At 43.2% G+C, this 15,172-nt stretch overlaps 1 protein-coding gene across 1 annotated transcript in view; it reads left to right on the top strand.

The window, feature by feature from the left end:
* The first annotated feature begins 1,548 nt into the window (after positions 1 to 1,548).
* RNF125 (ring finger protein 125) overlaps positions 1,549 to 15,172 on the top strand; it is a 40,850-nt gene continuing 27,226 nt past the window's right edge. Inside the window, exon 1 of the mRNA XM_030876490.2 lies at positions 1,549 to 1,862. Within this exon, the coding sequence (XP_030732350.1) occupies positions 1,699 to 1,862 (164 nt within the window). The 5' untranslated portion in view covers positions 1,549 to 1,698. The remainder of the gene's footprint in view (positions 1,863 to 15,172) is intronic.

Here is a 15,172-nt window from a genome sequence, read left to right as displayed (position 1 = left end):
ACAGCAGTGGAATTAAATCAAACATGGCACCTGAAAAAAAAAAAACAAAAAACATGGCACCTGGAATAAAACCCAAGCTCTTGGTCTTGCCCTGTAAGACTGGGTATGATCAGGACCGTCTCCTACCTCATCTCATGCCATTTACACCCCTGGTCCCTCATGCTCCAGCCCCACACCCTGGTTTTTGTTGTTGTTCTTGCCTTGCTCACTGTTCCCAGAGCTTAGCAAGCTTCTTCCTAAATCTCTGAGTGGCTGACTCCTTTTCATTATTCATGACTCTACTCAAATGTCACCGCATCCAAGAAATCTTCCCTGACCTTCTTACCCTCCCCGCCCCCATCCTCACTCCCTGTTTTATCTTCTTTTTGGCTCTTATCAGCTGAAATGAACTTGTTCATTTATTTATTTATTGTTGATTACTTATGTCTTCTCATTAAAAGTAAAGTCTGGGGAAAACTGGGTGAAGTTTATAGGCTTATTATGTATCATTGTTTGTGTGTATTGCATATGCATATTATATATTACCATGGATTTTTTTAAATAAAAAGAGCGTGGGGCTTCCCTGCTGGCGCAGTGGTTGAGAGTCCGCCTGCCGATGCAGGGGACACGGGTTCGTGCCCCAGTCCGGGAGGATCCCACATGCCGCGGAGCGGCTGGGCCCGTGAGCCATGGCCGCTGAGCCTGCGCGTCCAGAGCCTGTGCTCCGCAACGGGAGAGGCCACGACAGTGAGAGGCCCGCGTACAGCAAAATAAATAAATAAATAAAAATAAAAGAGCATGAATTTATATCTCCCAGAAAAAAATGTTTTTAAAGTAAGTTCTGTGAGAACTGAGATTTTGTTTGCTTGTTGGGAACTGTGTCCCCATCACCAGAAAGGAGTCTGGCATGCAGTGGGCATTAAAGCCTTATTAAATGCGTGAATTAATAAATGCTATATTTGGTCATAAATATTCAAAAGAGGATGGAGAGGGGAATACAAACAACAGCAGGAGATTCTAAGGCGACGAAACTGGACGGGGTGGGGGTCGGGAGGGTCCTAGGATTTTAGCACTAGAATCCCTGTCCTAGCGGTAGGATTCGAATCCAGGTCCCAGAACTCTTTCCACTACTGCATGCTACCTCTCCATTTATGCAGTGTTGATTACATGACGGAAGTGGTGATTAGCACTTTCTTAGGAGACGCTCGTAGATCATCTTTGTGGCCTATTATGATTACAACAGTGCAGGACCCATAGGACAACCACCTTACAAATGGGTGTTCTCTGACTGCCTTCAAACGGGACCACGCCCGCACTTTCATTCACTTGCTACAGTGGTTGGCAAGGAGGAGGCGGGCGATTGCTTGGAAGACTCACTGCCCGCCCAGGTCCTCAGCTCTGCAGTTGAGGTGTCAGGTTTCAATCCTCCCAGGACCACTGGACGTCGCGGCGTGCCCGGTGCGGCGGCCGCCTCCGCCCCCAAGCCTAGACTTAGGCAGCGAGCGAAGGCTCACTTCAGACGCGCGGCCGCGCACTCGGCCTGCCGCAGACCGAGGCTGGGCCCCGCGGCGGAGGCTGCTTCGGGGCTGCGCTGGCTGCGCGCTCTGGGCGGCGGCGATCGCGGCTGGGCCGGGACTTACTTCCTCTACCGCAGGACAACAAAACAAGCCGGCTGCAGGCACCGGGCTCTTGGCAACGGTCTGGGCCGTAGGCGCAGCGATGGGCTCCGTGCTGAGCAGCGATAGCGGAAAATCCGCGCCCGCCTCGGCCACCCCGCGGGCCCTGGAGCGCAGGGGGGACCCCGAGCTGCCCGTTACGTCCTTCGACTGCTCCGTCTGCCTCGAGGTGTTGCACCACCCCGTCCGGACCCGCTGTGGCCACGTGTAAGTGCCAGGGGAGCTGGGTTTGCGCGCCCACCCCCTGGGGAGGGCGATGTTAGCGGAGCCGTTGGGGATCGGGGGGTTCAGAAGCCGGCGCTTGAAGGAAACTGCTGCAGGGAGAGACCTGGACCCGTCGAGTGCGGACCACGGGGAAAGTGCCCTGCCGGAAGGTGACACAGGATTTCAGGAGGAGAAAACAGCAACAAGCGGGCCCTGCAGCCGCCGTAGAGCCGCCTCCTCCAGCAGCCCAAGTGCGGAGTCCCTGGGACGGGAATTCCGGGCGCGAGAGCCGCGGGGAGCAAGGGCTTGCCGGCTGAGGAGAGTGCGCTTGGCTGGAGAAGCAGCAGCCGCCTGGGCCCAAGGCAGGGGCTCCCGCCGAGCGCAGTTCCCGCTCCACTCGGTTAATCGGGCGGTGCTTCCTTCTCCGCCCGGAACCGGGGTCGGTTTTGTTTTGCTGGCTCTGTGCACGTGTTCTAGAACGCCCGCGAGGCTGGGCTCTTGAGCAAACAAGGATCTGTGCAAACTGTCCTTCCATCCCCACCTCCCTTTCCCAACACAGACGCCCAAACCCCTCAAAGATTAATCAAACGTCCAAGTGACTTGCTGTAGTCGTTAGAGTTGAACAAGCCGCCAGGGCTGGGTCTGCGGCTTGAACGTTACCCCCAAGCCCGTAAATGCAGCAGTTAAAAACACAGCCAACCGAGTGAAGGAGGTTGCAGACTACCTGCCTTACGCACAGCCTCCCCATCGCGGTAGGAAGTAGAGATAAAAATAACTGTCTTAGAAACCACGTACACACCAACTAAAACTCGCTGTTAGCGCACATCCGTGGTAGTTTCTAGGAAGAGTTTAAAAACAAAATCCCTTTATAAAATTGGCACGTCCTTAACGTGTGCCTGAGTAGTAGTAGGGGTTGGATCTGTGAGTTTGTGTTCTATTTGCTTAAAAGCTTTCTTCCCGTGGATGCGTGGGTGTGTGACTGTGTGGGTGAGATTGGTGGGGGGCGGGCGGGGGAGGGGATTGCATAGAGCATGAGTGGAAACCCACTTAATGTCTTCTCTGGACCGCCGACTAACTAGTTTGATGAAGCCCCGAGGCAGTAAGTGCTTTCTGGCTTACCAGGAAAAAAGTATCATAAATCATGAATGCAAGTGCGCAAACCGTCTTTAAAAGGACTTAGGTGGTCCTTGACACCTATAGCCTAGTATCTGAGAAGCAGTTTTCAATACTGAAAAGCCCCCCAGAGAGCCAGGGAGAAAAATCTGCAGCCCACACAATGTTTAAAGAAAAAGTGTCCCTGGGCATTCTTTTGTGGCCATATTTTCAGGGCCTGTTGTTTCAGCTCTGTACTTTAAACTCAAGGCTAATTTAGCTCCTGTCTGATTACTGAGGTTGTTTCCCAGCTGTCCAGATGTAGCTCATTGACGTAATTCCTCAAGGCCAAGATGGAAGCTAAGATGTTATTGCGTTATATGAAATACATTGATTAGTTCAGAGCAGTAATAACCTCAGGATACCTAGCCTACATTTAAATTTAGTCTGTATTAGTATTAAAACTTTTAGGTTGCACCAAAGACACACAGTGGGCCTCAAGTCTTGGAAGATTTTCTTTTGTAGAACTGAACTGGGCAGCTTTGCTATTGGAGATTGTTATCTGATTGTTTTCCCTGGTTTGGATTTTGAATGCTATAACTTTGTGCAGTGTTTTGCTTCTGCTAAAGAGAAATATAAATTTGCAAAATGTTGAATCCTTTGTTTAATCTTTTTCTTTGTTAGAGTGAATAGGAAATCAGCAACTGGAAAAATAGTCGTGAAGTAGCACAATAAGGGCTGGACAAATTGCCTTCCCTCACTTTACTGTTCTTTGTTTTGACAAATCTATGTCCATTGTTCTGGCCGGGGGCAGAATTTCCATATTCCTACTTTTGGCAGATTTACTTGGGCCTCTTCCACTTTGTAAATGTTAACTGGAGTCCCTTCTGCTTTTGGGGATGGTGAGCCTTCCTAACACCATTTGTACTTCCTAAATGAATTACTCTCTTCCATTGAACTTAAATTGGAAAATGAGGAAATGCAAATGAAACCTCTATATTATCCCATACTTGAGCTTATTTCCAAACTTGCTGAACTAGGTTGTTTATGCCAATTTCTGTTTATAAACTAGTTTCAAGTCAAGCAAGTATAATATGGCAACATACCTTGAATGAATATGTATATATGTATTGTGATGCAGTAAAACTGTGAGAGCTTCATAGCCACTAACCAGCTGTGTAATCACCACTTTGGTTAATCTTTTTTAATCTCAGTTTCTTCATTTGTAAAATAAGGTGAGTAATGGAATTTTTATGAGTATTTAAAGTGTAAAAGTAGCCCATAATATAGGCTCAAAACATTTCTTTTTTTGTTGTTGTTTAACTTTTATTGGAGTATAGTTGATTTACAATGTTGTGTTAGTTTCAGGTGTCAAAACATAGTTTCTATTTCCATCGAAGTCATTCTGTAAAGCAAGCAAAAACCCATGAACAGGTTTTATTTCTTTTAAAAAATAATTAATTAATTTACTTTTGGCTGTGCTGGGTCTTCGTTGCTGTGCGCGGGCTTTCCCTAGTTGCGGCGAGCGGGGGCTACTCTTTGTTGTGGTGCACGGGCTTCTCATTCTGTTTTCATTGCGGAGCACAGGCTCTAGGTGCTCGGAGTTAGGGAGTTGTGGCTCTCGGGCGCTAGAGCGTAGGCTCAGTAGTTGTGGTGCATGGGCTTAGCTGCTCCGCGGCATGAGGGATCTTCCTGGACCAGGGCTCGAACCCGTGTCCCTTGAGTTGGCAGATGGATTCTTAACCACTGTGCCACCAGGGAAGCCCCCAGGTTTTATTTCTTATCTCTATGCTTCTTTTGGAATAAAACTGGGCCACAAAAGATAAGTCTATGACATTTCCAAGATGTCCCAGATAGCCTTACTTTTAGCTTAGTTCTTTTTTCATTTGGTGGACTTTAATTTAAGAAGTTCCATTTTAACGTCTGTTATTTCAAACTGACGTTATTCATATCTCAGTATCAGTTGTAAAAGTAGATTTGGGGGAAAAGACTTCCTACCTCTGCCTTTTTTCTATTAACAGTGAGCTGGGAAAAGAGGGAGTAGATGAGTTGAAACTGCATAAGGGAAACTAAAACGGAATCTGATTTACATTTAAAAGAAATATTCAAGAAATTTGGTATGGTATATATCGAGGGAGACAAAAGTCGAAGACAGAGATACAGGGGGACAGAGTTTAGCTCAGGAGGAAGTTAATGAACTCACAATTAAGCCTGTTGAATGTGCACTAGTCTGATAGGGAGACATCTAAATGGAAATGTCCCAGAGGCACTGGGAAAGTGGGTTTAGGGACACAGCTCAAGGCTGGAGCTAAGGGAGTTACCAGAAAGGGTCAGGAGGTTGAGAATGGGCCTAAGAGAGCTAAATACAAACCAGAGCAGACCATACAGTACAAAGAGCCACATCGCCATAGACCTGAGTTGGGTTGAGTTGCTCCAAGTCACAGAATTTGCCATTTTTTTAAATGAAACTGTTGAAGATAATTCTGAAGTGCTTTCTGGTAAATGGATTAAAACGTTCCATTTGTGGTAAAGTATGAGCATCAAATTCATGGTTCTCTAAGTAGAGTCTGAGGGTTTCCTGATGTGTTTTAAACTGACCCAGAAATAGACATCAGTGCTTTCATTCTTTTTTTTTAATTTTAGTATATTTTATTTTATATTAAAAATTTTATTGAGGTAAAATTGACATATAACATTATATTAGTTTCAGGTGTATGGCGTAATGATTCAATTTTTGTAAATATTGCAAAACCACCAAAAGTCTAGTTAACATCTGTCAGAATACATGGTTATAAAATTTTTCTTTCTTGTGATGATAACTTTTAAGATCTACTCTCTTTTTTTCCTAATTAATTAATTTATTTATTTTTGGCTGCGTTGGGTCTTCGTTGCTGCACGCGGGCTTTCTGTAGTTGCGGTGAGCGGGGGCTACTCCTCGTTGCAGTGCGCAGGCTTCTCATTGCAGTGGCTTCTCTTGTTGCAGAGCACGGGCTCTAGGCACGCGGGCTTCAGTAGTTGTGGCACACGGGCTCAGTAGTTGTGGTGCATGGGCTTAGTTGCTGCGTGGCATGTGGGATCTTCCCAGACCAGGGATGGAACCGGTGTCCCCTGCATTGACAGGCGGATTCTTAACCACTGTGCCACCAGGGAAGTCCCAAGATCTACTCTCTTAGCATCTTTCAAATAAGCAAAACAGTATTATTAACTATAGTCACCATGCTGTATATTACATCCCATGACTTACTTATTTTATAACTCAAAGTTTGTACCTTTTGACTCCCTTTACCCTTTTCACTTACAAAGCCCACAGTGCTTTCATTCTTACAGGAGGTATGCAATCCCAAGGACTTCTTTTTAACCTAAGATTAAAGCTACTTATCCTATTATTTATTATAGATATTTATACATATTTTCTATCAGTGAGGATTCTCCAGAGAAACAACCAATAGGTTATATATAAATATATGGAGAGAGAGAGAAAGAGAGATTGATTTTAAGGAATTGATTTACATTATTGAGGATAATCACTCGACTTGAAGTCAACTGATTATAGATGTTAACCATATCTACAAAATACCTTCACAGCAACATTTGCTTAAGTGTTGAATTAAACTGAGTACTGTAGGCTGGCTAAGTTGATACATAAGACTTAACTGTCACATCTTTTCAACAGGCTTTTAAGGGTTATTAAAATCTGGTGATAAAACCAAAAATTAGATCATTATCAGGCTTCACTAGAAGACACTTCAGAATTCTCTTAAGAAGCCTGACTATCAGGCAGCCATGCACACACCTACATGTTGCTCAAGCAAACAGTAGGAATCCACAGTTTTCTTAAAATTAAAATCATTGTTCATTTAGCTTTATCATTTTAGTTTGCTGTGGGTTGTTTGGTTAGACCTACTATTGCATGGAGTGCATTCGTTTTTTGATCCAGCCAACGTGGCCTGCTCTGTGCTGAGCACACAGACACAAAGGCTTATCCTTTTGGAGTTTGCATTCTTATGAGGAAGATGGACAATAAACAAGATACAGGTGTTAAGTATGTAGTTTGTTATATAGTGTTAAGGATTAAACAAAATAAGACAAAGAAGTGAGATAGGAAGTATATGGGAGTTGCAATATTCAGATATTTAGAGAAGTGCATCTTAAATTATCTGTTGTAAAGAACCTCTGAAGTGTTTTGTTTTAATTTCCAGCCCCCCACAGACCAATAATTTTATAAAATAAAAAATGTATTGTGGAAAAATGAAATTTAAAAATACCAAAGATAGGGAGTTCCCTGGCAGTCCAGTGGTTAGGGCTCGGTGCTTTCAGTGCCGTGGCCTGGGTTCCGTCCCTGGTTGGGGTACTAAGATCCCACAAGCCATGAAGTATGGCAAATAAATAAATAAATAAATATGTATATATAAAATACAAGCCATCATTTGAAAAATTGTTATTAGATTCAACAGCATAATATTACTCTGTCAGATTCCTATACAGTTTTCTAAATATTACTTCTCTCAATTTCTATTCTTAGTTAAGCATGGACTCTTAATAAACAGGGCCTGATTTTGTACAGTGTTGGTCCAGAGGAAAGCAGGAGGTGAGGAAGCTAGTTTGACTGGTGTGGGGACATTTATAAGAAGTTTGCCTTTTCCTCTGAGTGAGGATTTTGAGCAGATTCATGGCTTGAGCTGATTTAAAAGCATCTGTCGGGCTGCTGAGAATAGTCTGTAGCGGGAGGAGCAAGCTGAGGAGATTGAGTTCAGAGGCCACCGTGGTGATCCAGGTGGGAAAGGACAGGACTAGCATGGGGACCGTGGAGGTGGTGAGAATAGTAGGACTATAGACATATCTTTGAAGGTGCCGGTAACACGATGGATTTGTTGCGGAGTGTGGAAGAAAGTGAAGAATCAAGGATGGCTGCAAAGTGCTTGGCCTTAGCGAAGGCTGGAGCCGCTCTGAGATGGGAGAGACTAAGAGGACGGGATGAAGATCATGTTTAAGTCAAGAGTTCAGTTACTGACAAGCCAAGTTTCAGACAACCGAGTGGAGCTGTTGAGTGGACAATTGGATATGTGAGCTTGGAGTTCAGAGGAGCTGGGCTGTAGGTAATAAACTTGGGAATCATAAATATATACTCGATATAAATCCATGGGACTGGATGAGCTCATCAAGAAGTTAAGTATAGTTAGAAAAGAATAGAGGTCCAAGGACTGAGCAGCGGTGCCCACCGATATTTAGAAGCTGGGACATGGGGACTTCCCCAGTGGCGCAGTGGTTGACTCCACACTCCCAATGCAGGGGGCCCGGGTTCGATCCCTGGTCAGGGAACTAGATCCCACATGCATGCCGCAACTAAGAGTTCGCAGGCTGCAACTAAGAGTTTGCAGGCCGCAACTAAGGAACTCGCCTGCCGCAACTAAGACCCGCAACCAAATTAATTAATTAATTATTTTAAAAAGAAGAAGAAGAAGAAGCTGGGACATGGAAGCCAGAATAGCAGCAGCCAAAGGAGAGGAAGGAAACCCCCAGGTGTCCTCGAGGCTGAGTGAGTGCAAGAAGTATTTTCCGGGGAAGAGCGACCCGCTGAATCCAGTGCTGCTTTAAAGGTCAAGTACGTGATAGAGATGGAGAGTAGAGAAAGCCCTTTCATGAAGTTTAGAGGCAAAGGGAAGAGAGAAATTGGGCAATAGCTGGAAAAAGAAGTGGGATCAAGAGAATTTTCTTTTAAAAGAAGAATGGAATCTTTTGTATGCTGATGGAAATAAACCAATAGTGAGGGAAATTTTGATGCACAGGAGAGAAGAGAAAATTGCGGGGCTAGGATTTACAGTGGGGGGCTTGGCCTTAGGCAGGAGAATGAACAGTTCATCCATTTAAGAGAATGTAGAATATTTAAATGGGCACAGATGCAAGTAGTTGAATTGAAGTAGTGGGAGCTCGTGGCAGGTTCCCATCTGATTGCAACTTATGTTGACATAATATTTGACCTGTGATTTGATTTTTTTTGAAGTATAGTTGCTGTACAATATTATATGTTACAGGTATATAATATAGTAATTCATAATTATTAAAGGTTATACTCCATTTAGTTATAAAATATTGGCTATATTCCCCATTTTGTACAATATATCCTTGTAACTTATTTTATACCTAATAGTTTGTACCTCTTAATCCCCTACCTCTAAAGTGCCCCTCCCCCTTCCCTCTCCCCACTGACAACCACTAGTTTGTTCTCTATGAGTCTGTTTCTTTTTTGTTATATTCTCTAGTTTGTTGTATTTTTTTAGATTCCACGTGTGATATCATACAGTATCTGTCTTTTTCTGTCTGACTTATTTCACTTAGCATAATGCTCTCCAAGTCCATCCATGTTGCTACAAATGGCAAAATTCTGTTCCTTTTCTATGGCTCAGTAGTAGTCCATTCCTTTTCTTCATCCATTCATCTGTTGATGGACACTTAGGTTGCTTCCGTATCTTAGCTATTGTAAATAATGCTGTTATGAATGTTGGGGTGTGTGTATCTTTTCAAATTAGTGTTTTCATTTTTTTCAGATATATACCCAGGGGTGGAATTGCTGAGTCATAGGGTAGTTCTATTTTTAGTTTTTTGAGAAACTTTCATACCGTTTTCTTACAGTGGCTGCACCAATCTACATTCTCACCAACAGTGTACGAGGGTTCCCTTTTCTCCACATCCTCTCCAACATTTGTTATTTGTGTTCTTTTTGATGATAGCCATTCTGACAGGTGTGAGGTGATATCTCATTGTGGTTTTGATTTGCATTTCCCTCATGATTAGCAATCTTGAGCATCCTTTCATGTGCCTGTTGACCTGTGATTTGATTTTAAGATGAAATCATCCAGGCCCCTGATGCTAAAACAAATGTATATAGAATGCTTCCTCCTTCTAATGTACTTGGATAAGCATCACTTAAAATAGGATGATTGGAGTCTTTTGTACCATCAAGACCCAAAACTCTTGAGAGCCGTTGCTCTAATAAAGGAATGCTACTTTCCACCTTGCCACTCCTTTAAGGTCTGGCGCTTAGTAGGTGTTAAGTATTTTGAATTAATGAATGACTCTAAGACAAAATTTGTGGGACTCCCCTGGTGGTCCAGTGGTTAAGAATCCACCTTCCAATGCACGGGACGCGGGTTTGATCCCTGGTCGGGGAACTAAGATCCCACATGCGTACCGCAACTACAGAAGCCGTGTGCTCTGGAGCCCAGGTGCCACTACTGGAGGGAAGCCCAAGTGCTGCAACCAAGAGCCTGTGCATTGCAATGAAAGATTCGTGCCTCAACTAAGACCCGATGCGGCCAAAAATAAATTAATTAATTAATTTTAAAATAATAATAATAAGACAAAATTTGGGGCTTCCCTGGTGGTGCCCCAGTGGTTAAGAATCTGCCTGCCAATGCAGGGGACACGAACGGGTTCAAGCCCTGGTCTGGGAAGATCCCACATGCCGTGCAGCAACTAAGCCCGTGCACCACAACTACTGAGCCTGCGCTCTAGAGCCCACAAGCCACAACTACTGAGCCTGCATGCCACAACTACTGAAGCCCGTGTGCCTAGAACCCGTGCTCCACAACAAGAGAAGCCACTGCAATGAGAAACCCACGCACCAAAACAAAGAGCAGCCCCTGCTCGCCACAACTAGAGAAAGCCCACGTGCAGCAACGAAGACCCAACGCAGCCAAAAATAAATAAAAAATAAATTTATTTTAAAAAAAAGACAAAATTTGGATACTTTGGTGAGCACAACTTTGGACAACCATTTCATAGTGCCAGCCAGCTGGTGCTATGGAGTTTGAGTCATAGATAGGAGTCCATGATAGTTTTTGAACTCCCTTTTATAGGGTTACTCATCTGTGCCCGTATTACCGAGAATTTTAGAAAGATGTAATAAGCTGGCCTGAAATTTGCCTCATCTGGTGGTTGGACTGCTCTGTGTTACTTAGCAACATTAGTGTTGTCGTAGGCACATTAAATATTAGTGATCTATTAAATTACGTATTCTCCAACAAACAGAACCTAAATAATGTTGCAGACTGAGTTTTACACCAGGATTCTCTTTAGCACCTGACTACTGGTCCTAGGACCAGCAGCATTGCAGAATCTCAGCCCCCAACTCAAATCTGCTGAATCGCAATCTGCATTTTTACAAGATGCCCATGTGATTTATATGCATTTTAAGATTTGAGAAGTACAGCCTCAGATAACCCTATGTAATTGACAGTAAGATACTGCAAGTTGAGGACAGTGTTTGACGGTTATAGAGAGGCACCCCTCTAAGACTGTAGATTAAAGGAAATAAAATTTTCCTTAGGGGGCTAAATATAAAAATCAACATGTAAAGGAGTGTAGAGATATGCAGAGTCAATTTTTGGAGGCTGAATGATTCCCAGGATGGACTTTGAGCATGACCTAATTGAATACATAAACACCTCCAAGGAAATCTTGAGGGACAGTGGCTAAAGGCCTGTGCTCTAAGAATAGCTGCGCTTGGGACTGTCCAGGCTGATCGATCCATCATTGGATCACTGAAGAGGGAGACTGGTTATGTGTGTATGTGTGTGTGTGTATTGTCCTATACTGGAGTATTTTAGCCCGAGACTCTCATCCTCCCTTTGAATAACAGTTGCAACTCCCCTTATTCTATTTATATGTTCCAACTCCCCAAAGGAGCCCAAGATTTTCATTCACCTTCATATTGGCCTGCCCACAGTGAGGCAGCCCAGTGTTGAGAACATAACGAAAATGTTAGACCGACCACACGTTGCCAAGGGCTTCTTCCAGAACCACATTTAGGGACCACCTCTGGCTACTTATTTTGCCTGTCTAGCCCTAGGCCCCATGGAGTCCCTAATACAGCCCTTTCCTCTTTAATTCTCCTATACTTAGGGTGCAGTTTTCCCCCTTAAGATTGTGTGCATAACTTTACCCAGTGTCCTCAGCAACCCTTTCCCCATTTTCCTCCAATACCTTGCCGCCCTTTCCTTATATGAGTTTTATTGCTAACCACTTAATTAGAGAAACAGAAAGGCGTTAATAAAATAAACAATGGGGGTGGGATAATTAAGTTCCCAGCTGGTTTTAAAGTTCTTAGAGTCATTATCTGGTTCCTGATTGATGTCATCAGAAGCTGCAAACTCAGCAGGGGGGAGGCAAGGGGTGTGAGTGAGCGAGGAGGATGGGTATCTACCGGAAGGGGCACCGACCCATGTGGCCACGTGGGAAATGAGTCCAGAGTTGCAGGAGACTTAGCTTTTCAAGAGAAGCCAGAAATTTGAATTTGTGTGTGAAATCTGATTTTAAAGCTATGACCACTTGTGCTTCCACTGCAGGGGGCACGGGTTCTATCCCTGGTCAGGGAACTAAGATCCCGCATGCCACAAGGCATGGCCAAAAAAAAAAAAAAAAAAAAAAGGCAACAACAACTCATTCAGAATTTTTGAAAACATTAAATCGGTCTTTTAAAAAAATGCAGTTGACTTCTATCTTTTCCCTACATTCTCCTAATTCTGATCATGTCTGTTGGATTCGTCATTCTCAGCCACCTTATGGAGGGGGAGAGGGGGACAGACAAATAGGAATTTCTTAGCTCTGGGGTTTATGTTCATTTTTACCCCTTGGGTTCTTCCAGAAGGATACAACACTTATTTATTAATGGGAACATTGGGCCCTGCCCAGAAAATTCCCCTTTGGCCCATTCCTCATAACTGATTTAGTTATTTCAATCTACTAATCATTTACTGAGTAGCTACTCTGTACCTGGGGCTGTGTGGGAGGGACCCCTACAGGATTCTGAACGGTTCTGTGCTGTGTGTATTTCTGTGATGCTCATGCAGTGTTGTTACTGACCTGTCGTCACTGGGGCATTTTTTGTTTAGCTGGGTTGCGTTTTTCTGCTTTATTGAGGTGATACAGTACATAATTGTATACAATCATATAACCACCACCACAAACAAGATCTAGAACAGTTAGTTCCATTACCCTAAGAAGTTCCCTCGAATCCTTTACAGTCAATCCACTCCCCAAACTCCTGGGCCCCAGGCAACCCCATCAGCTTTCTGTCACTGAGCTTTGGAGTCATACAGTAAATAGTCTTGTATTTGACTTCTTTCACGTGGCATAATGGGGCATATATTTGTTGTCATTTGGTATATTGTAAGCCCTTTTGCCTCTGCTTCCTAAATCAATCGTAAATCTGACTGTCCACTTATACCGTCTGCTGCTCCTTTGCTGGGCTAAGCCACCATCCTCTCTTGAACCAACGCTTACAATGGAATTAACACTGGTCTCTGAGCCGTGACTCTCGTACCTCTGTAATCCACTCTTCACAGAGGAGCCAGTGATCTATATAATGTAAATCAAGTCGTATCACTCTCCCACTTAAGACCCTCCAGTGCCTTCCCATCACACTTAGCTCTGGCTTTGTGGTTGCTCTCCTACCTACCTTACTGTCCCACATATTGCCAGTTACCCTCCCCTGGGCGCCCTGCATTTCAACCACGCTGGCTTTCTGTACCTCAGCAAAATGGTCCCTGTTTTCAGCTGAGAAAACCATTCCCAGATCTTCCCAAGACTGATGCTTTCAATTGTCATCTGAGGAACCACCCATCTTACTGCTCCCTCTGCCCCACCCACTCAGTTTTTGTTGTCAACTGTTTTATTCTTCTCAGAGCATTTATCGTTTGCCAGTCTTTTTGTTTACCTTCTCATTTCCTCTCTCCTCCTTCTAGAACTCTTGAGAGCAGGGACCTCGGGCACTGCCATGGTTTCATCTCTGGCATGTCAAACATTGGCAATCATAAGCTATTAGTGAAAATTTCTTTAGTGAATGCATGCTTGTATGGTTGGGTGTGGGGAGACTTGTGCATGTTTTATAAATCTTCATTATAACCATGCAATAACTGTTCTTGCTAAAAGCCACACGAATTCATTTTTTTACAGTTTTGTTTTCTCTCCCTTCAGCCTTATATTATCTTTCAAATTGTTCTGTGCTCTTTAAATTTATTTAAATAATCATAAATGCAAAGTAATCTTTTCCTCACACTGAATTTGGATGCTCTTAAAAATATCATTTTAAAAAATGTTTTTCTCTTCAGATCACATTCTATTAAATATTTCAGGTCTCTCATCCTCCAAGCATTTCCCTTCCCGGTTTTCCAACTAAATTTTTCTGAAAAGTAAAGAAAATTTAAGTCATAGTAAGGTGGTTAATTTTCCCTAACATTTTATTATGAAAAATGTCAGACACACAGCTAAGTTGAAAGAACTGTACAGTGAACAACCATATATCCATACGTATTTCTACAATTGTTAATTTTACCGTATTTGCTTTTACCTCTCACTTTATCACATACCTATCCATCCATCAGTCCATCTTATTTTTTTTGATGCATTTTAGAGTAGGTTACAAACATCAGCACACTCTACCCCTTCTCATATCAGCATGCATAATATTAACCAGAGTTCACAATTTGTTTATGGGATTTGCTAAAGGTAAATTACACATAGAGTGAAATGCATACATCCTAGGTATAACATTTGCAGAGCTTTGACCAATGTTTAGCCCAAACCCCTAACAAGATATAGAATAGTCTCATTACCCCCCATATGGTTCCCTTATGCCCCTTCCCAGCCATCCCCGTCCGTGTACCCCCATAGGCAATCACTGTTGTGTTATTTTTTTTCCCTATCATAGATCAGTTTTACCTATTCAAAAATTTCAAATAAGTGGAATTACACAAGATGTACTTTCTTGTGTCTGGCTTCTTTTTTTAAATTTTATTTTATTGAAGTATAGTTGATTTACAATGTTGTGTTAGTTTCTGGTGTATGGCAAAGTGATTGTTACATATATTTATATATATTCTTTTTCATATTCTTTTCCATTATGGTTTATTACAGGATATTGAATACAGTTCCCTGTGCTATACAGTAGGACCTTGTTGCTTATCCATTCTATATATAATAGTTCGCATCTGCTAATCCCAAACTCCCAATCCATCCATCCCCCACATCCCATCCCCCTTGGCAACCACAAGTCTGTTCTCTATGTCTGTGAGTCTGTTTCTGTTTCGTAGATAAGTTCATGTGTCTGGCTTCTTAGTATGTCTCTGAGAGTCATCCATGTTATGGTGTGTGTCAGTAATTTGTTCTTTTTTATTGCTGTGTAGTGTTCCATTGTAGGAATGTGCCATGGGTTGTTTATTCAT

This window comes from Globicephala melas, chromosome 13 (genome assembly GCF_963455315.2).
Source record: "Globicephala melas chromosome 13, mGloMel1.2, whole genome shotgun sequence".
NCBI classification, from domain to species: Eukaryota; Metazoa; Chordata; class Mammalia; order Artiodactyla; family Delphinidae; genus Globicephala; species Globicephala melas.
This window is presented reverse-complemented; position numbering and strand designations above follow the sequence as displayed.